Here is a 22561-nt window from a genome sequence, read left to right as displayed (position 1 = left end):
TCATGATCCTGGGGTCCTGGGATCAAGTCCCACATCAGACTCCTTGCTCAGCGGGGAGCCTGCTTCTCCTTCTGCCTGCAACTCCCCCTGCTTGTGCTCTCTCTCTCTCTCTGATAAATAAATAAAATATTTAAAAAAAATTTCTACCCCATCTCACTGTGCACTTCCTGGGGTGGGTCAGTTATAAAAATCTCAAATCAGGTGTTTGTGGGGTCTCTGAACTTCCCACAAGGAGCCCACGAATGAACTACAGAGGTTCTAGAAGTTGTGATCAATGCCATGCTGTTGGAAAGGTGCTTATGCTCACCAATATCCACGTTCCTCTATCCTGAACACCTGCTACGCTACATTTCCCAGCTCCCCTGTATGCAGATGAGACCATGTGACTACTTCCAGCCAAAGGAATGAGACCAAAAATGTAACGCAGTACCTCTGGGCCAAGGCAGTTAAGGGTTGATGTGACTTCTCTGTGTGCTGTCTCTCTCCTCATCTGCTCATTGGATGTAGAAAATACAATAAGGGGGCAACCCTGTTGGGACCCCTCTCACTCTTGAGAGCTTTTTCTGTATCTTCACTTAATACATTTCTATCGCTTTACTGACAAAAAAAAAAAAAAAAGAAAATACAGTAAGGGTCTCCAAGAGCTCTCAGATGCAAGACGCCTGTGTCCCTGAATGACTATGTGGAGCAGAGTGCCTTCCAACCCTCATTAGTCTGGACCACTTTGACGAGTGACATTGTGCTAGGTCGCTGAGATTTGGGAATATTTGTTATAGCTGTTAGCATATAGCAACTAATATAATCCCCCAGTAATACCAGTTGAAGATGTTTCCTTTGAGTTAATTCAGTAAATGAGAGCTTCTATGAGATTTATGCATGTAAAGGCTCATTTTGGACAAGTGATCTGAAGGTCTAATTTAGCCATCCCCCAACCATTCCCAACTTTGACAATATGACTTTGATTTTTGTTGGGGGAGAATCATCTCTTTTCTAATCTTAGTTGATGCGCTTCTGCAAAAGCTAACTTCACCCCCTACCCCACACCCTCACCCCCAGGCTCTAGGGGTAGAGCACATGACCTAGGCTAAGCCAATGAGGTCTTTGCATTCCTCTAGCTACAGTGATTGGTTCAGGGATGGACACATTCCCTAAGCAGGTCCAAAATTAATCTCAGGATCTTAGCTGGGCAAGTTGAAATAGAGGTGGCTCTCTTTCCCTAGACATTAACAAGTAAGATCATAACCATGGGAGATGCAAGCAGCCTTAGGAGGAAGCTTGTAGAACAGAACAATGAAAAGAGCAAATCCTTGGCATCATTGTCAAGCAGCTAGATCAAGCCTTGCTTGAAGTTGAAGACTGTTGGACTTTTCAGTCAAACAGAGGTTAATAAATAGCTCTTATGGTTTTAAACCAACCAGTTGAGTTTTTATTATTCATACCCAAGCTATTCTCAATGGATTCAGCATTATCACTTTTACAATCAAATAAAAAATTTTTAATCAGAAAATGTAACGTAGTAAATGATATTAAAATAGATGATTTTCAGAGACTACTTCTAGTTCTAAAAAGTAGAGTTTATGAGGCCTGGTATATTCGAATTCCTAGCACTTAGTAATCTATACATAGAAGTATTTGTTTATCTTGACAACCAAAGAGCCTAATTATGAGGAGGTTTTGGGCAAAAAGATGATGAATATCATTCCATAAACAAAATACAGACCTTCCAACACATGGCAAAAATCCCTCCATGGCTTTCCATCGTTCTTAACAGGTTCTAGAAGACTCTACATGACCTGGCTTCTGCCCACCTCTCAGACCTTATTAGCTGTACTCCCACCCATCCCCCTCAGCTGACCAAATTTAAATTCTCAGAGCTCACTCCTGTCCCAGGACCTTTGCACTTGCCATTCCCGCTGTCTTGAGTGCCCTTCTCCTGGCTTCTCCTCCTCTGGCATCTACCCAGATCTCAATTCCTCCTCAGAGAGACCTTCCCTGACCACCCAGCTCCCTCTATGGCACTCTACAAATCACCATTTAATTCCTCCACAGCACTTTTTACAACCTAACAGTGCCTGGTGCATTCATTCCCCAGCTATCTCTGTCTCCTGTTGAAAGAAGAGTTCTTCAAGAGCAGAGCCCTTGTCCAATCTGACGTCCCAGTGTCTCTAGCACGGGGCACAGTACCTGACACAGGCTGGCACTGTGTACAAAAATAAAGCCTGAGATGCCAAATGGAGGCAACAGTGGCCTTTGGAGAGGGGTGGGGAATGGAAGGGACTCATGATGTGGTCATGGGGTGGGAGGTTTGGCTGGGAGCTTCCAGGGGTGAGAGCAGAGTCACAAGGAGCAGGGGCAGGCTGTTGTTGGGGATGCTATCCAGCATATTCATAGAGTATTTCTATAGAGGAATGTTGTGGTGGGAAAGAGAAAGGGGGAGAGAAATGGACAGACAGAGAGAGAGACAAAAGAAGAGAAGCATCTTCATCCAGAACACAACGGAAGAGATAATTAGAAGCTTTGCTGCACGTGTTACTTAATTTCTGCCTGATATTTCAGGGCCTGGGCTCTCTGCGTTTTCATGATCCTCGGGAGCTTCTCCTCCCAGTTATAATCTGGGAGGATCCATTTGGGGGGGAACAAAAGGACACTCCCGGCCATTATAGTTCAATATTATCATTTCCTTCCACTTCCTTGTTGTGACATGGGAATAAAGATAGCCCCCCTAATATCAGAAGAATTGGAAAATGAGTTTTCTTTAGGCTGGAAGGAAACTTCCCCTCCTCCTCTCACCTCCGCTAGCTCAGATCCACATGCCCCTCCAGGCTCAGGGGACCCCTCTCAATCAAAATACTCTTACTGCACATAAGCCCCAAAGCAGAAATGCAAAAGAAGGATGCTGAAGGCAGCTGTATCTTTTTGTTGTTGTTGTTGTTGTTGTTGTTTAACTGAGAACCAGAATATCCAGATCCAAACCCACTTTTCTTTTTCTCATCTCTCATTTTTGTTTCTTTCCCTAGCAGATAAGGAAAGATGGAGGTGCTTCTTTTAGGTCTTAATTTTCAGAAAGATAATGTCGCATTGAGTTGTGATCTCAGAAAACTGCTCTGGAAACTGGGACGGAACAGAGCTGACACGGCAGTGGTCGGACGGCAAAGGAGACTGGCATTTCCTTTTCCTTTTCTTTTCCCTCATTTTGAACATTTTCCAATCGTTGCTGATGAACCAGCCTCTGCGAACTTGGCCACTGGTGCTGCCTGGTGGCCATTGTCACCTATGTTCTTGGTTCATCTTGTCGACCTGATCCCCATCGTCACTATTTCAGGGCGTTCTGGATCCTGGGTGGAAAAAGAGGTGACCATCCACATTTCATTGAGGACCCGTGGTCCAGAAATAGTAAATATTTGTTTGACGAGTGATTAATTACCCTTCATGCCATGATTAAAGTTTAACTATCATTGACCGACTGCTCCATCTATATCGATAAAAATAAATACTCAGGGACATGTGTGATGGCCCTTTCCCTGGGCTCCCTGTAGCCTCTCTGACTCCCCACTAAGCCATTTTCTGTACAGCTCTTCGTTTTAAAAACAGAAATATAGGGTGCCTGGGTGGCTCAGATGGTTAAGCGTCTGCCTTCGGCTCAGGTCATGATCTCAGGGTCCTGGGATCGAGTCCCGCATCGGGCTCCCTGCTCCCTGGGAACCTGCTCCTCCCTCTGCCTCTCTCTCTCTCTCTCATGAATAAATAAATAAAATCTTTAAAAAAAAACAAAAACAAAAAAACAGAAATATAGTCATGCCAGGGCGCCTGGGTGGCTCAGTTGTTAAGCGTCTGCCTTCGGCTCAGGTCATGATCCCAGGGTCCTGGGATCGAGTCCCGCATCGGGCTCCCTGCTCTGCGGGGAGCCTGCTTCTCCCTCTCCCACTCCCCCTGCTTGTGTTCCCTCTCTTGTTGTGTCTCTCTCTGTCAAATAAATAAATAAAATCTTTAAAAAAAAAAAAAAGAAATATAGTCATGCCAGGTGCTTGCATAACACATTCAATGGCTCCCTAGTGCCCTCAGAATTCAGCCCAGGCTCCTTATCCAAGCTTCAAGATTCTGCACAGTCTGGCTCTTTATTGACATCTCCAGCTTCATCTTTGAGGCCGGGGGCCAGAACCTGGGTGCATCACTGAGGGGTCAGTTATGGAAGCAGAACCACATGGCATTTGCGGAATACAGATTATATTATAGGAATCAGAACACACATGTTTGTGGAAGACGCTGGGGAAGCAAAGGTCCATGAAGGGGAGCTGTGGATGGAGAGAATTCACTAAGCATTGGTTACTAAGCATCATTACAAGCACTCGTGCAAACTTGCAGGGAAATCTGGTAGCATGGTGTGTCCAGCTGATGCGGGAAGTCCGTGAAAGGGGCTGATGTAGGAGTCTATGGAAGTCAGGCAAGTCCATGGCTGCCACCCTCTGTGAAGGCACCCCTAAGGGTCTAGAGGTGGGCTTGATGTTTCTGTTGATCAGTGGGACCAGGGAGAGGTGGAGATGGCTCAAGGAAGAGCAAGGACAAACTGGGGGCACCTGGCACCTCTGCCTTATGAAAGGCAGTCTGGGACACAGAAAAATCCAGCAGAGCAAGATGGGGTGGGGAATAAGATAGACACCGTCCCTTCACTCAGGGGCTGAGGGGAACGGGCAGAGAGGTTCCAGGAGGCTATTTGGGCAGTTTTGCTCTGTGATGTCTGATGTAACACCCTCCCTCTGCATCTCTACCAAATCTTAGGGAAAATCCATGCCCCTTGGCCTCAGGCTCAAGTTAGCTTTGCTTCTTTCTTTCCCATCCTCCCTCCCTTCTTCCTTATAGACATCCTAAGTCCTGTTCCGAAGTTGGCATGGGGAAGAGCAAAGCCTACAAAAGTGGCCCAAGCACATATAATTTCCATTTTTATTAAAAGGGGACATGAGTTTCCAACATTGAGAGACCACAACCCAGCTCAACTGTCTCCTTTTATGTGAACTTTAAATCTTGTACTTGGAAGTTAAAAAGAGCAGCACCCCCTTATGGGAAATCAAGTGACACGGGAGTCTGAAAAGGGAAAAAGTTAAGGGTTGCATCTCCCCGCTCCCTTCCACTTACTCCTTGTTTTATCGTCAGACAAGCGGAAACCCAAAGAAGTGTCTGGCCCCTAATTCACACAGCCTTATCATTTTGGCTTTATAAAGGAACCTCTTATGACTAAGCTGTCTCTTAAAAGGCCAAGCTCTCAAAGCCTGTTCTCCAAAGTGCATATTATCCACCCAAGAAGTCTGGGAGTGTCTTCACCTAAAACAATTTGCATTGATCACTGTAGCTGCAATTTCCATTTCGACATGAAATTGGGCAGCCTGGGAGTGATTTTTAGGCTGCCGTAGGGTGGTTCTGATGGAGCAACCACAGATGAAGGACTGGCCTCTGTTTTAGGGACTCAATTTTACAGTTTACTTGAGTGAAGTCAGTGAATTATGAATTTATATTTGCAGTGACCAGAATGCTTGTGCATACATGATCTGGATCAGGGGCTTTCAAAGTCTTTGATCCTGGCCCGCTGTAAGGAGTACATTTTACGAAGCAGCATAGTACACACACACACACACACACACACTCATACCAGCACACACTTGCACCTCTGAAACAAACATTTCACAAAACAACGCTCAAAACTAACACTGTGACGCCCTCTCTGAGGATTTTTTATTCCATTCTATCTTACTTCGTTTTAAGATGCGGCTTGCGTCTGTCTAAATGTATTTCGTGACCTACCACCCATCAGCCTTGAGTCACAGCTTAAAAATTGCTGATCTAGGGCGCCTCTTCTTGCAATCAAGGAATCTCGGAAGCAGCATTAATCATCAAAGTGGCTCGTTATGCCTTGAATCAGAGTCAAGTGTGTCAGAAGGTTTGGAGGGCAAGTTCAGAGAGGCGGCCACCGGTCCGCCTGGGTTATTTCTGCTCCAGTCTGGGGCTCTCTTCTCAATGACTACGCTGCTCATGTTGCCAAGCAGTGATCAGTGCTCCCATTTACTGAGGGTTTACAGTGTGCTAAGTGATGGAGAGTCAAAGGGAAAAAAAGAGGTCTAATAAGGTAGAAATGAGTAGATAGATATAAGCGAGGGAAAGCTCGGAAGGGCTGCTCAGGTTCTAAATATGGGGGCTCGGGACAGCAAATCTCCCCAGCGTCATGAGATAATGAGAGAAGGCAGCTGTGCAGACCTCCTGGGGTCCCAGGTGGGACTCTGTGTGCAAGACACTCCATGATGGAAAGAGAGACATTAGAGAAAGCGGTTTTTTGGTTTGTTTTGCATTTGAGAACTCCAGGCAGGCTGCAGGTGGCACATCTTCATCTCCTTCTGATCAAGTTCATGTAGATAGTAAATCACATGATTACACATACATGTTGCTTCCCTGGTCAATATCAGTGAGTGGGAGAACCTTGGGCTTGGACAAGACAGATGCCCTCACTCCTGAAGCCTGCTGCCTTCTAGCCAAGAAGGGCTGGGGACTGGAACTGAGTGTCAACACCAAATACTTTATTTTTATTTACTCAGATCAAGTAAATAACAACTAGATCAAGATATAAAACATTAGCTGCTTCCAGGAGGCTCTCTCCACCCCCTCCGGCCAAAATCTACCCAAGGTGACCGCTATTTAGACCAATACCAGCGGCTATTAGCTTTGCTTGTTTTTTCAGTTGCGTATAAATGGTTTCATAACATATTATTCTTTGTGTCTGACTCCTTTAATTCAGCATTATGTTTTTAGGCATGCGGTTGCACACACCAGTGGCTTGTGCTTTTTCATTGCTGTGTAGTATTCCATTGTATGACCAGGCTACAATTTATCCATTCCACAGTGGATGGACACCTGGACTGCTTTTATCTGGGCTGTGGATAAAGCTGCTGTGAACATCTGTGTACAGATTTTTTTGATACACATACGAAGTGCTTATTTCTGTAGGAAATCTACATATCTTGGAGTAAAGTTCCTTGGTCATATGGTAAATGTATATTTAGCTTTAGTGGCTACTGCCAATTTTCCAAAATGGTCAAACCAATTTACACTCACACCAGCAGTGTACAAAAGCCCCGTCTGCTCTGCATCCTTGTCAACATTTGGTTTTGTTTGTACTTTTTAATTTTAGCCGTTCTAACATAAAACACTGTTATATGCATCATTATATGTTATATGGGTTATCTTGAATCTTCATGACAAGCCTGTTACTGTACCCACTTTCTGAATAAAGAACCAGAAGCTTTGGGAGGTCAGAGCATTTGCCAAGGCTCCCTCAACCAGAGTCTGGGAAAGTTGAGACTCAAGCTGTGCATATAACACGCTGACTCCTGGTCCATATGCTGAACCATGGCTAATTCTCACTCTGTCACCTACCAGATCAGTGTCTAGGGGCACAATCCTGTGGGTCTCATCTCCATGTGTAATGGTGTTATTCCATTAAGCATCACCTCTGAGCCTGGGCGTGTACCCTCACTCAATTCTTGACTCCCCTGTGTCCTATTTTGCTAGAACTAGTTCTTTTCCATTACTCGAAGTATAAATTTTAGCCAAACCATAGACTTTTTTCCATAACAAATAGCAGGTTACTTGAACCAGTGACCAAGGATTTCATGCTCTCGGAGGAAAGACTTCTAAGGCAGCAATGGACAGGTTCTAGGTTGTTCCTGTGATCCCGCCTCTTGGTGTTCACACCCCTTGTGCAGTGCTCTGCCCAGGAGTGTGGACAGGACCTGTGGTTAGTTTTTAACTAGTACACCATGCAAGGGAAATGGGTCTATAAAATCAGAATGCCCATCTTGAGATGCATCCATGAAGTCAGTGGCCGCATTGGGAAGGTCCAAGTCACAAGGAGTTGGGTGTAGCTTCTAGGAGCTAAGGCCCCCTCCGGCCAACAGTCAGCAAGAAGGCCCAAGGCCCTAAATCCGACAAACCACCAGGAACACGTGTTGGCAGCACCCACATAAACTTGGAGGCAGATCCCTCTCCAGCCAAGGCTCTGCTGAGATTGCAGCCCAGTGGACACTTGATTGCAGCCCTCTGAGACCCCGAACAGAGGACCCTGCTCATCCCTACCCAGACTCCTGACCTACAGGAGCTTTGAGATGCTAGGCCTTATTGCTTTCAGCTGTGAAGTTTGCGGTCACGTGACCACCCAGCACTAATACAAAAGCCTTGTCGCTGCAAGGAGATGTAGAATGCGATGGAAATATCCGATCCAATCAGCCAACAGATCTTGCCCATTTTGAGCTCTGGTAATAAACCACCACAGCATCTCTAGGTGGGGGAAAACTCCCTGTGGAGATGCCGTAGTCCTGCACCCCACAGGCTTGGGAAATCACTTTCTCTCTTGCATATTCGTTGGGTTCTAAGCGTGACTGGAGCAGTCATAAAGACTCCCGAGGGGGCTATTCATTGTAGCAACATTTCTTGAGCAAGGGTTCAGTTGTGGAAGTTTCCTAATATGTGCTGGGTGTCCATATGGATGGGAGCTGGACTGATGGAGAAACAAAGACCGGCAAGCATAGGGGAGAGGTCAGATGCAGTTACATAAGCCCCAGCACCCAGATCCCGCCCATGACTCCGAATCTTACCTCCCCACCCCCAGCTGATTAGCTGCACAAAGTTACCATTTGCATGTGGTGTCTATTTGCATGGCGCCCACTGGTCCCTGGCGCTTCTGAGGAGGAGGCGAAAAAGACACTTTATTTCTTTTCAAGGCCTCAAGGGTGGGAACACTTTGCCCCTATGTTGTTCATCATTCTTGTTTGTTTAGAAAAATTAAGGCCTGGATGGACAGAGCTATCATTTGTTTGCTTCCTCTCATTCCTATTTAAAGCAGTTTATAAGGAAAGTCCTCCAGAAAACTTCACCCTCTCCCCCTCCACCCCACGCCCCCACCCGTGCCTTATTCTGGACTATGTGAAAAGGAGGGGAAGGTCATTATCCAGAGAGCTGCCAGAGCTCTTGTTCACAAGGCCAACCGGATCAGGTCACGTCCTTGCTTAATGTCGTCCATGGCTCTCCACTGCTCTCAGGACACAGACTCAGCTGTTTGGTGTGTGGGCTCCATGGCCCTGCAGGGTGCGACTTCTGCTCCATCTCAGGCTTCACCCCGCACCTCGTTCCCATGCTCTCTCCATGCATGCTCCTTTCACTCAGGGATTTTGCCCAAGCTGCACCTTCCACTCGGAAGCCTTTTCCTCCCCTCTTTCTGCTTACCTTCAGCTTTCAGCTTAAATGTCACCACCTCCGAGAAGCCCTTCTGGATCCACACCTACTTGTGAGGTCCCCTGTTACAGGTGCTGTCAGACATCTATATCCTTCCAGAACATCGCACGATCTTAATTAAGTCATCAGTTAACTGCCTATGAAGTATCCCTGCTAGAATGCTATTCTGTGAAGGTAGGGGGTGTCCACTTGGCTCCCACTGCCATCCCAGTGCCCTGCACACAGTAAGCCCCAAGAAATACTTGCTAAATAAACAACTGATCTAGTGAAGGAATCCATGAATAAATGAATGAATGGGGAGCCATATAATTTTTAAAATCTGAGACCTGACTTGGCTCCTTGGAGAGACTCATCTTTCAATAATGATCACTTCAGCTTTGGGGTTCATGGTGGCTGGATTAGGATTCCCTCCAGGGGACTGATGTTTGCCTTTGGAGGAGTCAGGTTTGGTGATGTCGACAGACTCCATGAGGGTCGGAAGGCTGGCGTGGCGGGGGGCGGGGGGCGGCGGGTGACAAGGGCAGGAAGGAGAGCTTCAGGGCTGGAGCCATTCCAATCCCCAATTAAGTCTTAAATGCTTCAGCATTGGCCCAGAGAACGTGATTCTCTGAAGGAGAGCATTCTAGACTTGAGAGCGGCCAGAATTCCAGGACTTTTTGTGGTCTGCCAAATTCCATGCTTGGCTCTTCCCGGAAACAATTAGGTGCAGTGGGGGCCCTGGGAGTGTGTGTGGGTATCAGCAAGTCTAGGCACAGAGGTGATGAGGCCTGACTCCACCAATGTGGACTTCACTCATTCGGGTCCTGTTGAGCCTTCCCTGTGTGCCTTCTCATCTCATTTAATCCTCCCAGTAATTTCAGCCATAGTTAATTGCCCTCAATTACGGAGGAGAAACTGGGATTCACAGAGGGGAAGTTGCTTAGGCTAAGATCATACGGGTAATGACAGAGGTGAGATTCAAACTGAGATTTTACATCAACTTACATCCATCCTCTTTACTCTCAACGATGCCATAACCCCGAAATGGCTCTAAGCCAATGAGGGCAGCTGAGTGGTTCTTGGGGTTGAAACACCTGCTGTCCCTAACACGACACACATATATGCTCAGTCGCACATATGCACACGGAAAATCCTGCTGATTGCAATGCAAATGAGAGGCAAAGCCCTCTATTTTATGATCATGGAGACGGTTTAAAATTCAGACGTTTCTGGGAAAGTTGGCCTTCCAACAAATTCGCACTAAGGTGAGTGAAGCAGAGCATTCCAGGCAAAGGAACCAGGAGGAAAAAAAAACAAAGTTAGAATTGGGTTGGCCAGTGTGACCCAGGCTTGGTGAGTGGACTTGGAGTAGCAGGAACTGAGTTGGAAAGAACATTTTTCATGGGATTTTACAGCTTAGCACACACTTGAACATGCACTATGCTATCTTGTTTGACCCAGCAGCCCCATCACTTAGAGAGCAAAGACATTATTTACAAGACGGGAATCAGGGGAGCCCGCTCTGGGCTCAGATCACCTGGGTTCAAGTCCTATTAATTTAGTTATTGTACTTGCTTTGCCAGCGACTTGACATTTTTCTCATGTTGAAATGAGGCCAACCATCTCCATCATGGGTGTTGGGGGAAGACTTAATGAGATAGTCACACAAAGCATTCAAGGTGATAGTTGGAACACAGTAAGCACTTAATAATTGTTACCTACTATTATTATTTTACACAGCCAAAGGGCCTTATTTGGAAGAGCATTTCAGTGTGGCTATCTACTTCCTAAGATTGATTCTGGGTCTCGGCAGATGAGTGATTTCTTTTTAGTGATGCCACATTGATGGTGCTCAGTAAAATATTTGTTGAATGAATGGAAGCATGAACGAGTGTGACACGTGTCACCCACAAATACACGCCATGAAGTTGTAAGGGTCGCCAAAAAGGCTGTGCATAATAGCACACTTAACACAGATGACAGAAGAACAGACTTCCCATTCCTGAATGTTCCCTGGACCGGGGAACTTGGGGGTTGTGCGGGCTACCCATCCCGTGGAGCGCCTGGCCTCAGGTCATCTCATTGCTTTCTCTGCCTTATTCCCTCCTCCAAATCTTGCTATTAGGCAAAGGAATTTACCTCTCTCCCTGCCCAGGCCTAAAGCCTCCAGACCTGCCTTTGTATAGCCCAAGAGCATCTGGGCTCTTAGCTGCCAGAGAGCCCTTCTAGGCCATTAGCTGCAGCAAGGCCCACCCAGCGGGGACCTGGGGGTTAGGGCTCATCCTTTACCAGGATGCACCTTCGTTAGTAGACACTCGAGGTTTTAAATAGCATTTTTCTCTTCCTTTAGATTATCTCTGGTGGAAGCTTCTTTGAGGCGAACAATCTATAATCTCTTATTCATTCATTCATTCAACACATATTTATCGAGGAAGGTCAGTGCGCCAAGTGCAGATGCTGGAGGAACAAATAGAGTCGTGCTTGCTTCTAGAAACCTGCTGATGGATTGCTTGCCTCACCTGTGGGGTATGACGAAAGGAAGGATTAACGCACTGGGTATCATCTGATACAGTAAAACCAAAACTTACGAGATGCTATGTTATTGAGGGGCGCCAGTATTCTTCACCTTGCAAAGGGATTCACTGTAGGATTAAATAAATCCAGAGAACTTTAGAATTTGATGGGACCTCGGGGACCAGCTCATTCAATCCCTATACTAGGAAAGTGATATTTAAACAGTGTAAGAGGCTTGCTTCCAGTTATCCAGCAACACCAGAGCCAGGGGGTCACATCCAGCACGGCGTTCTCCTTCCCAAGACTGGTCTCTTCCCATCATGCCTTGCATGCTACAGAGATACTCCAATGGCGATGAGGATGATATCAGTGATAATAATATTTTTTGAGTGCTTTCTAGGTGTCAGACACTGTTCTAAGTGCTTTTCATGTGTTACAACATTGTTCTCCTAGCAATGCCATTAACACCACTGAGACAGTGCTGAGGCACAGAGAGATCAAGCGACTTGTCTAAGGTCACACAGCTCAGAAGTCCTGGCCCTGGGTTCTAATCCAGGTTATCTGGCTCCTGAGCCCAGATGCTGAACCACAACACTCTATGGCTTCTCTTTAGAGAGGGACTCCCTGACCCCGAGCTCTAGCAGAGAAATGAGTTTCCACCTACCTATTTAAAGTTAGGTATTTCTGTATTGAACATCATTGCAGTGCCAAGCAAACCAAAGCTTGATGTCATACTTTCCGAGTTTTAAAGTATTGGGTTGCTGTGTATAGAGCTGCCATTAAAGTTTGTAAAGCGTTGCTGATAAAACAGCGGGAAAAGCAGGTGGGATGCGTGTGACAAGTAGTAGGATTGTGATCAGGGTTACAGGTGAAACAGGATGGTGGCTAGAAATTCCTGCAGACTTTATGGAGTGAGAAGTCTGGAAATAAACCCAGTCAAATGCCAATCGTGTGTGGTGCTTCTTTGGTAGCAACTGTACTTACAGTATTGTGTACAAAACAATCATGTCTCTCTTGGCTGTGACTGAATTACATATTGTGCTATTAACGAATTAAGGTCAGGCATGTTTCGCTGGCCCCCAAAATCATCTCGTGTGAGTCTTAGAGTTGACTTTTTTCATGTGTGCTTGATTAATTTCCCGGAACACCCCTCCCATTGCACACCCTCACCGTCCCCACCTCCTTATAGTTTGGGGATTCTCACTGTGAGTAGGTAGTCCCCCCAGAATCTAAAACAAAGAAGACCAGTTCGTTCTCTAGTTAGTTTTTCCCTTTGACGTGGTGATCAAAATTAACCCTGGAGAATATAAACTTCCATGCCTCCATCTCTCCTACAGATTCCAGAATCCTGGAAAGTCATAGAAGAGAGGAAAGAGAACGTTGTGAACCTTGCAGGAACTTCAGGAACAAATGGATTACTATTTGTTTTCTCTGTTTCATAGTAATGATTACAGGCTGGCCATGGTGTTTAGCAACAGGATCCAGCAGGTCAGTTATGACAACTTCATCACTGTCATTACGGCCTTTTGTTTGCAGTGAACACAAAAAGCTGTTTAGCGTTAAGAGAGTCAAGGGAAAGAAAGAGAGGAGGGGGTGGAGAAAGCCAAGGAGAGCGCCAGGGAACCAAGGTTCGAACACTATTTTTTTTTCTTTTTTTAAATTTTATTTATTTATTCATGAGAGATAGAGAGAGAGAGGCAGAGGCAGAGGGAGAAGCAGGCTCCCCGCGGAGCAGGGAGCCCGATGCGGGACTCGATCCCAGGACCCTGGGATCATGACCCGAGCTGAAGGCAGACACTTAACCGACTGAGCCACCCAGGCGTCCCTCGAACACTATTAATACCAAGGAAAAATACCCCTGGGTGCTCCAGTCAACTGACTTCAATGGTGAAGGGGCCTCAGTTAGGCGACCCAATTTTGGACTCCCAGTTCTTTCTCTGAGAAGAGTAATTGCTCATGTTTATAAAGGCTAATCATTTATGCCAATTTTGGTTCCTAGAAAAGCCCTAGGGGAATGTTATTTTTGGTAAAGGGTTTTCCTCCTTCAAGTATAGTGACTGTGACTAACTAGTTTCAGTATCTTCTCTCGAATGTCAGGGTAAAATGAAGCAAAATAAATAGACTGAGTGCAGTGACCTTTGTTGGGGACTTACCGAATGACAGGCAAGGTGGCGTTTTTATGTGCATCATCTCCTTGGTCTTCTTAACAACCCTGGGGTCTGTGGGTTCATACCCACTGTACTAATGAGGACAATAAAGCACAGAGGGGTACAATGTTGCTTCTGAAATCACCCAGCAAGTCACAGCCCAGCAGGGATTTGAATTCAGGTGTGTCTCTTGTTCCAAGTTGACTACACCATGCTGAAAACACACACACACACACACACACCCCACACCAACCCCTCCCCCCAAAACAAAACAAGCACACGACCACCAAAATTCAGCCAGAGGCAAGATTAAAAATCTCAGTACTTGGAAGGACCATGGAAAAGTAGGCAAGAAGTATGTATTTATTTCAGGATCTGATCATGTGAAAGCTTGAGTGATCAAAAGACCTATTGAAAGAATTGTATTGATTAAGTTACAAAAATGTGTTATACTTTTTTGGGCACTTGCCCCCTCCTCCTGAGGTGACCTTTGACAAGACATTCTGTGTTCCCATTTTTAGGCAAAAAATTAAAAAATAAAAAAATAGTGGGTAGAAGACGTTAAGTTTGATCTTTGGTTCGTGCAAATCTTTGTCTCATTAGTAGCGTATCTTGCTTGTGCTGGCTTTCTGCTGGCTGCCCAAGCTCCTTTGACTCATGTCCTACTCCTTACGTCTCTCTTATCCTTTTCTGGACAACTTTACCAATATCATGCCTTGAATCTTGAGAAATATCTGGTAAAACTGGCCAATTAGGATGGCAGGCATAACTGGGAAACAGATGGGGGTGGGTGATGTGGTAAGAGAGGGAGGGAGAGAACAAAAGAGGGCAGCAGTTCTCATGATGACCAAATGAGGCTGCTTCTGCTGGGACATTACACTTACTGCCTAAAATGTGACCCAAACCATTTCTGGTGAACTCTATTAACCCTCTAAGCTATTGACAGGACCTTTACTCAAATCTTAGTACGGAGTCTCTGTTTCTGGTGCAACGTGACCAATGCGCCTGAATTCAGGGGGATTTTAAAAAAAATTAACTAATTCCCAGTTCAGGTCATCTTAGGACATCCTGGGTGTCCCTGAACAACCACTCCAGCCAGTGCCCCACATGGGTTCTGAACTGGACTTGTGTGTATCTCTGGGGAAAAATAAGAAGCATATGAAAACCTCAGGCTGGGGTGGGTGGTGGTGACCAGACAGGGAGCCGGAGACCGAGACTGCGGATCAGGAAGCTGGAAATTCCCTCCTGCCTTGGTATTTGGCCTCTCGCTTTTCCACTTCCCCAAATCACCCTTGCGGTGGCCCTGTGCGCATAGTGGGTGCTCCCTAATTGTCTGTTGAACTGATGGTAAAACCACAAGAGCCTGAATTCTAGTTCTCGTTCTTAGCGACCATCTTAACATCCAAACTCCAACCTCTCACCTGACTGCAAGGGAGCCCTGACCACCCTGCCCTCCATCAGGGGGCTCCCTAAGGGCAGCTCCCGCCGGAGCTCTCACCCCCACCCCCTTCGCCCCGCTTAGCAAGAGAACACCTTTCTCCAGCTTTTAGGTTTCTCCGGGCTGAGTTTACAGCAGGGCTGTTGGGGGTCAGGAGCATGGCTTGGGGAGCCGGCCCGCTCGGTGGTGTTCCAGGTGGCTCAGAATCCCGGCTTCAGCATCCCCTGCGGGACAGGTGGGGCACGCGCTTTTCTGGAGCCACCCCAGGCCTCCTGCAGGAATGCTGATTGACACTGTCCTGTTTGAGAACTACTGTGTCCAGGGCACGGAGGACTCCCCGCTGCCCCCTAGGTGGTGGGCGTCGGGTCCAGGGCACCCCCGGGCTGGCAGGGGTCCGGGGGAGTTGGGGCGTGAGCGCGCCGGGAGCGGGAAGTGGGGAGAAGGAGGAGAAAGAGAAGAAGGAGGAGGAGGAGAGGAAGTCCCCCGTGGCCACCCCGAGGGGAGGGCGGGACGGTGCCCGCGGGCATTCGGTCTGGAGACGAGGGAAGGGTGGGCCGGCAGGGCAGCTCCGCCCGCTCGCCGAGGGGCTCCGACCGCCGGGCGCGCGCTCTCCGCCGACCCCCGGAGGGAGGGGCGGGGGCGGCAGCGCGTGCGCGGGCCGGCGGGCGCGCGCGGGGGGGGGCGGGGCGGCGCGTGGCGACCCCGGCGGGCGCGAGGCTGAGGCGCGCGCGGGGCGCCGAGCGGGGCGCGGGGGCGCGCGGGCGGGAGCGCGCGGGGGGGCTGCCCCGGGGCGGCCCCCCCACGTCGGGGCGCGGCGGGCGGCGGCGGCGGGAGCGCGTCCCGTCCGGGTCCCGAGGAGCCGCCGCCGCCGCCGCCGCCGCCACCGCCACCGCCGCCGCCGCTCGCCAACATGGCGGACCTCGAGGCCGTGCTGGCCGATGTCAGCTACCTGATGGCGATGGAGAAGAGCAAGGCGACCCCGGCCGCCCGCGCCAGCAAGAAGATCGTGCTGCCGGAGCCCAGGTACCGGCCGCCGGGGCCCGCGCCGTCCCCCTGCGCCGCCGCCCCCCGCGGCCGCCAGCGACCCCCTGCGTCCGGGAGGGTCAGGCGCTCGGCCTCTGCCGTTCCCCCCCACCCCCCGCCCCCGGCCTCGCCTTTCCCGTCTCTGAAATGGGCCTCGGAGGGCTGCTGGGGGGACTCTGGCTGCGAGCGCCCCAAAGTGCCCAGCGCGGCGCCCGGAGCGCAAGAGCGCCCCAGCAACGGGCTGCCGGGATGTGGTTGTGACTTGGCTGGACCAGCTCCATCCCTGTCGCTCCCTTCTGTCCCATCCCTGCGTCTGTGTCCAGCCCCATCCCTAGGGGCGTCAGTGCTCCTCTGCCAAGGCTCCCTCCTGCCCCATGCCTGCCCTTCCAGCCCCATCCCTATCCCTTCTGCCCCATCTCCGTCACCCCTCCAGCCCCATCCTTATGGGCTCCTTCTGCCCCGTGCCTGTGGCTCCCCTGGGCTGCCTCCTGGTCATTCCTTCTCTGGTTCCTGCTGCCCCTTTCGCCAACTGCGTCCTCTCCTCAGCTCCCCATGGGCTCCTTAGCTGGGGAGTGCAGGCTCCTTGCCTTTTGTCCCGGTACTTAAAGTGCAGTTTTCAGTGCTTGCTCCTCTTGAGGTCCAGTCTATTCCGCTTCCAATCTTCCTATCCTTTCCTCTTTTGTGCCCCCAGGCAGTGATGAGTGGCTTGTGACCCACACAGTTTTCTTTTTGGTGCTAAGTGTATCATCCCGGCGGCTTTCCTCAACTTGCAGATCCACTGGTGGTCACTTTAAACGCACATTGAATGGTTGATTCCAGACAGGAATTTGTTGTTTAAAAGACCAAAGAAGGGCCCGATTGAATTGGCGAGGGGTTTGGTGAGGGCCATACCAAGTTGTGATTTTATATCGCAAATGATTTATTATTGATGGAACTAGTTAAAGACTTCAGTGGTTCGTGTCATTAGCACCACCCCAGAAAAGATCGTTCGGCAGATTAATAGAGTTTCAAATAGTGTATCAAAGGATTAGGGTTGGATTTTCCTCCTTCGCTTCTTTTCTAATTAACACCATCATGAGTTGTACAGTGAATGTGCTAAATAGCTCTTGGTAGAATTGATGATAAAAGAGGTATCTTCTATATGGTGAGTTGGAAACCATGCAATTTTGTAAAATATTAGAATCTAAACCGAAGCTATTCTCAGTTGAAAGCACCAGTGTTTCAAGCACTATACACCCAAGATTGCTTAAATTGTTATCTTGACATAAGGAAAAAATTTTTTTCTTTTAATGCTAAGTGATCGCCAGATAATTTTTACAAGTCCATTCATGAGCCTGAGCCCTATGACAGAGAAAATATCAGCCCCTTTCAGTTATTTGTTGCAAAAAGCCAAATTGTGAAAATGAATACGTGTTAGGTATTTTTGGCTTGCTTGCCCATTTTGTTAGTCCATGCATCTTGTTGGGCTTGCAGGGTGTGCTCTTTGATACGCAATGTCAAGCAGGGAAAATCAGGGAAGAGTACAGACCTTTTGGAGGGTTGTGAAATTAACACTCCGATTCCAGAGTCTAACATATCCGAAGCTCATTGAAAATCAGTGCTGTTTAAAATTTCTGGCAAATGGGAAGCTACGTAAAACAAGAACCCCCAAACCAAACCTGAATTTCATTGTTAAAAAACTTCATTTTTATAAATGTGGTATTCAGTGCTTAATTCCTTTTTTCTTTTGCCTCTTCTACTCTTCCTAAAGGGCAGGGAGTCCTAAATATATGGAGTCTCTCTATATAAAATCGAAAAATCTTAACTCACTGGCAGTTTTGTGGGGGCGATATATAATATTAAAATTAGGAACTTTTTTTTTTTTGAACTTAATGTGACTTCTGCTTTTTTAGTGTCCCTCTTGAGAACATACTTAAATGTTTAGGATATTCACTTCCTTGTATGAATGCCTTTGTTTTTCAGCAATACTCTTTGGTAACACTGTCTTTTAAGGCCGAACTGGGAGATGGTGAGCATATTTCTCATGACATTTTAGAATTGAGAAATATCAAGAGGAGAGTAATTTTAGGAAACAGCTCTTAGTAATTATTATTCTGTTGCTATTTTTTTAAAATAGATTCTTAAATTAGGTTATTGGAACCTCCTCAAAGGATTCTAATTTGTTTTGTGTTTATCTCAGTGGCTTTGGTTTTAGTTTTGTAATGTGACCATTTACATGTGTTAGGATTCTGTTACATTGAGATTATCAAGTAAAACATCTTTTGGATTTTTATCTACCACTGGATGGCAGGTAGTGGCCTGCCTGCTGGATTTTGGGGCGGGGTGGGTGATTGGGGGATTTCTCAATATGGTAAAAAAGTTAATATTCATAGTGGCTGGCAAGACTAGTATGATTCGCCTCTGTTGGTAAAGGATAGTGGTCAAATGGTTTCTGATAAGAGTTTCTCTTTCAGCTGCATTTTGGAATGAACCATGTGATCACCAGTCTTTGGTGCTCTTGAAAAAGATGTTTAGATTTGTATTTTTAGTATCTCAGTGAGGAGCATAACACTTGCCATTGGCCCATCACTAGTGACTTTTTCTTTCCAGCCCTATTATTTGAAATCACTGGAGTATTCTGTATGCTTCCTCATTTTAGTTGCTTTGCCTCTTACGCAGTTTTAAGCAGAAAAGCAACAGGACTGCATAATCTCTAGCTAATTTAAATGAAATGTCGGGTCTGCCGTCCCCTGCCTATCACAGGAGACTCTCAGAAGATGGAACATTCTGCCCCGGGGAGATTTTGCTTCTCTGAGATAGCGAGAGGCAACCATTTTGTTATGTTGACACATTATTTAATTAACGAACCAATGAGTGTAAATCCCATAATAGCTGACTATTTGTTCAGATTACATAGCTGCTTCAGTTTACTGAAACATTAGTTGAGTTAATGTAGCTGATAATGGGATCTGTTGGGAATACTAACCCGTGACCCATGGGTTCATTGTGCAGGCCCAGTTAGAAACACGAGCATTCAGATGTGTGTGCCAGTTACCCTACTCCATGTGAGGGAAGAAGTCCTTTTATTTGATAGAGTCTAGGGTCAACATCTTAAAGCCGTGGATCATGAGACCACTTGTACTTTAGGCTCGTTACTCTGATTAACCTTTTCCAATCAGAATGAAATTCAATTGACTTGGAGTCACACGTAGTTGAAAGAGATTGAGTAACATGAACTTGACCCTTCCCCTACATCCTATGTCCATTTTGGGGACAGTGACAGTTTTGGATCATTAATTACAAAGCTTGTCCTTCCAAAGTATTCAGACAATATGATAGGAAGTTCTGAAAACAACATTTGCAAGAGTCTTTGTAACTTACCTGGAGCATTTAGAATATCCTTAAGGACATCTGTGACACCTTTTATTACATCACTTCTATAGGTGGTTGTAGAGCCGTTTCTCCAAGCCAGGCATGGGGATACTGTGATGGACCCAACCACAGCATTGTCCTTCAAGGGGCGTATGTAGTCTAGTGGGAAATACACAGTTGATTCAAGAAAGATGTTTACTTTAAAGTGCAATTTCTTGAAGATTCTCTTTGACCACAGACAAGTAGCATTTGGATGGCTTTTATGATCTATCGTCATAGAACTCATGTTTGCTAAGTGTTTTTACAATAATTTGTTAGTTATTCCTGTTGAAGAGCTATCTAGCCATAGTATACACAGTAACATGGTAATATTGCATCTTCCTATTTGTAAAACTATCAAATGGAATTGATCTTGGAAAGTAGCTCAGTTTTCTTCTTTTGTGGGAATGGAGTTTCTTCAGTAAGTTCCCTAACCCCAATCCGTGAGTGGTGGGTGGTGGCTTTGAACTAGTCCTCTCTGTTTTGGGTGTAGGGGATTCTATGCCTGTGTGCCCCCCTGCCTCCCAACTTTGAACTGAAAAGTCAGTGATGAAAGAATGAACAGCCTTCAGGAAAAAAAGTGTTCTTTGTCGTTGGGAGGAGTATTTCTGTGTATAAAACGGTAGCAGTGTTCTTGCCTCTTTTCCACTACGGTACACATTCAAAATGTAATTTGTTCTGACCTTTCGGTTATTATTTCATTCTTGGTTCAGAGTCAGTTTTTGCCAGTGACTTGAAAATGCAAGTACTGTGCGTAGTTGTCAATTCTTAGAAATAGATGTTCCAGTGCAATCAATTTTGGACTTAGAACTAGCTGCCCAAAACATTGTGAAATGTTTTGAATCGAGAGCCCAGTAGATCTCTTTGAGATTCAGGCAGCCCCGGTTTGTATATGCAATGTGTTCTTAGAAGCAGTGTCTTAAAAGTGCTTTTCAGCATGCTGAATTTGGCTTTGCCAAACATCTGTTTGGACAAGACTGGAACTGTTGGATAGGGCGTCAAGGCTTGAAGCAGGGAAGTGTAGGTCTTTATCTGACAGCGGGTGGCAAAGCAGAGTAGGAAACACAGAGTAGTCAAGAGCAGGATGCCTGGGGTCCCTGCAGCCCTGATAAGGGAAAGAGAAGTTTTACTTCCATGAACTAGGAATAGAACAACTACCATTTATTGAGAGCTTACTCTCTCCCGGGGCACTTTGCATAATGAGTACATTTGTTCCCCACAAGACTGCTTGCTGCCTGGTGAGTAGCATCAGCCTCATCAGCACTGTTAAGAACTCTGCCCAGGTGACAGCCGAAATGCAGCCAAGGTGTAGTCGAGCCCTGATTTCCCAGAATCCGGGTTCTTTCCTCCTGTCTGTGCCGTGGGGCCAACAGGAATAAGGAGCACCCCTCACCTTTTCTTTTGCAAGGAACAGACGACACAGTGATACTTTTTCATTTGGGGAAAGTATATTTTATGGGCCTTGTCTATCAGCTGCTGGTGCAGCATCTGAAAAGTCAGGACCGTCCTCAGAGACTGACGGAGAAAAGCTATTCCTCTGGGACCTGGAAAGCGGTAATTATGACTAAGTGAATAAGCAGTTTCTTCCTTATTTCCCATGAGGAGCTCGAGGGTTAAATGCCTATTCTGTTCAACATAAGAAGTGCAACCTTGCCGCTGAGAAATTTGTAGAAGAGACTGCCTCAGCATCCCCCCCCCGCCGCCCCTCCTGCCCCAAACAGAATTTCTGTGGGAGTTATTATTTGGAAAAAGAGCAGCCCCTGTCCCCCTCCCCCCTCTTCAGATATTTCCATTTTGGGAAAAAGAGTAAAGGGGCGAAACAATATTTTTGGCTTTATTTGCGATAAAAAAATCACTTTCTCATTCAAAACAATCCACCTTTGTTAAAACACCAAGTGTTTGAGGAATGCTGAAAATTTTGATGAAAACAGGTTTTGTGTGCGGGGTGGTCTCATCTGTCCTATCCTTCTCTGGACATTGACAGTGGGGGAATGGAGACCATGGGCTGGGCAACTTTCACTCCATTGTCGTGAAATCATTTGTATGTTTAGAAACTTCCATGCTCATTAGGCTGGATGTCCCCGGACCTGCTTCTGCTCCTACTGTTTCTCACGTCTTTATTCTTCTCTGTTTTTGTCATTGATCAGCACTTACAACCCCTGGGCCTTTCTTTTTTTTTTTTTTAAAGATTTTATTTATTTATTTGACAGAGAGAGACACAGCGAGAGAGGGAACACAAGCAGGGGGAGTGGGAGAGGGAGAAGCAGGCTCCCCGCAGAGTAGGGAGCCCGACGCGGGACTCGATCCCAGGACCCTGGGATCATGACCTGAGCCGAAGGCAGACGCTTAACGACTGAGCCACCCAGGCGCCCCACCCCTGGGCCTTTCTTGACTGCTCTGTGGGTCTAAAATAAAATGCAGGGGGAGAAGTAATACCTTGGCTTCCCATATTCTGTAAATGTTTCTTCTAATTTTGGAAGTCTTCTCCTGGGTCATCTGTGCTTCAACATGGAGCATCTGCAGATTGTAGAACTCTCTATATAGGGCGGTATAGAGAGGACAGTGAAAATATCTTTATAGTTCATTTACTCTGTGATTGGTGTTTTGTGACAGTCAGCCTCGACCCAGCCTTGGACCTGTATTCTTGTCTGCTGCCATTTCCTTCTTCCGGGGTCTCAGGAGTAGGAAGAGGTGATTATATGAAGGTACTGAGGCCAGAGCTTCATCCTTGGTGAACTTGAAGGTCATCTGTTTCATCCCTGGGTCCTCTCTACTACCTGCTGTACTGTGGTAGAGTTCT

The 22561-nt window shown here is 46.9% G+C and overlaps 1 protein-coding gene across 2 annotated transcripts in view; it reads left to right on the top strand.

Annotated features, from left to right (window-relative positions):
• The first annotated feature begins 16180 nt into the window (after positions 1 to 16180).
• The window catches only part of GRK3 (G protein-coupled receptor kinase 3), a 124910-nt gene continuing 118529 nt past the window's right edge, over positions 16181 to 22561 (top strand). Inside the window, exon 1 of one of the 2 annotated variants that reach the window (XM_081801940.1) lies at positions 16181 to 16371. In XM_081801940.1, coding sequence (XP_081658066.1) covers positions 16259 to 16371 — 113 coding nt within the window. In that variant the 5' untranslated portion in view covers positions 16181 to 16258. The remainder of the gene's footprint in view (positions 16372 to 22561) is intronic. The other variant, XM_081801939.1, reaches the window with a different exon arrangement.

The sequence above is a fragment of the Leptonychotes weddellii genome, chromosome 13 (assembly GCF_054177405.1).
Source record: "Leptonychotes weddellii isolate Sample4059 chromosome 13, ASM5417740v2, whole genome shotgun sequence".
NCBI lineage: Eukaryota > Metazoa > Chordata > Mammalia > Carnivora > Phocidae > Leptonychotes > Leptonychotes weddellii.
The sequence above is the reverse complement of the archived record's forward strand: the minus strand, read 5'-3'. Positions and strand labels throughout refer to the sequence as shown.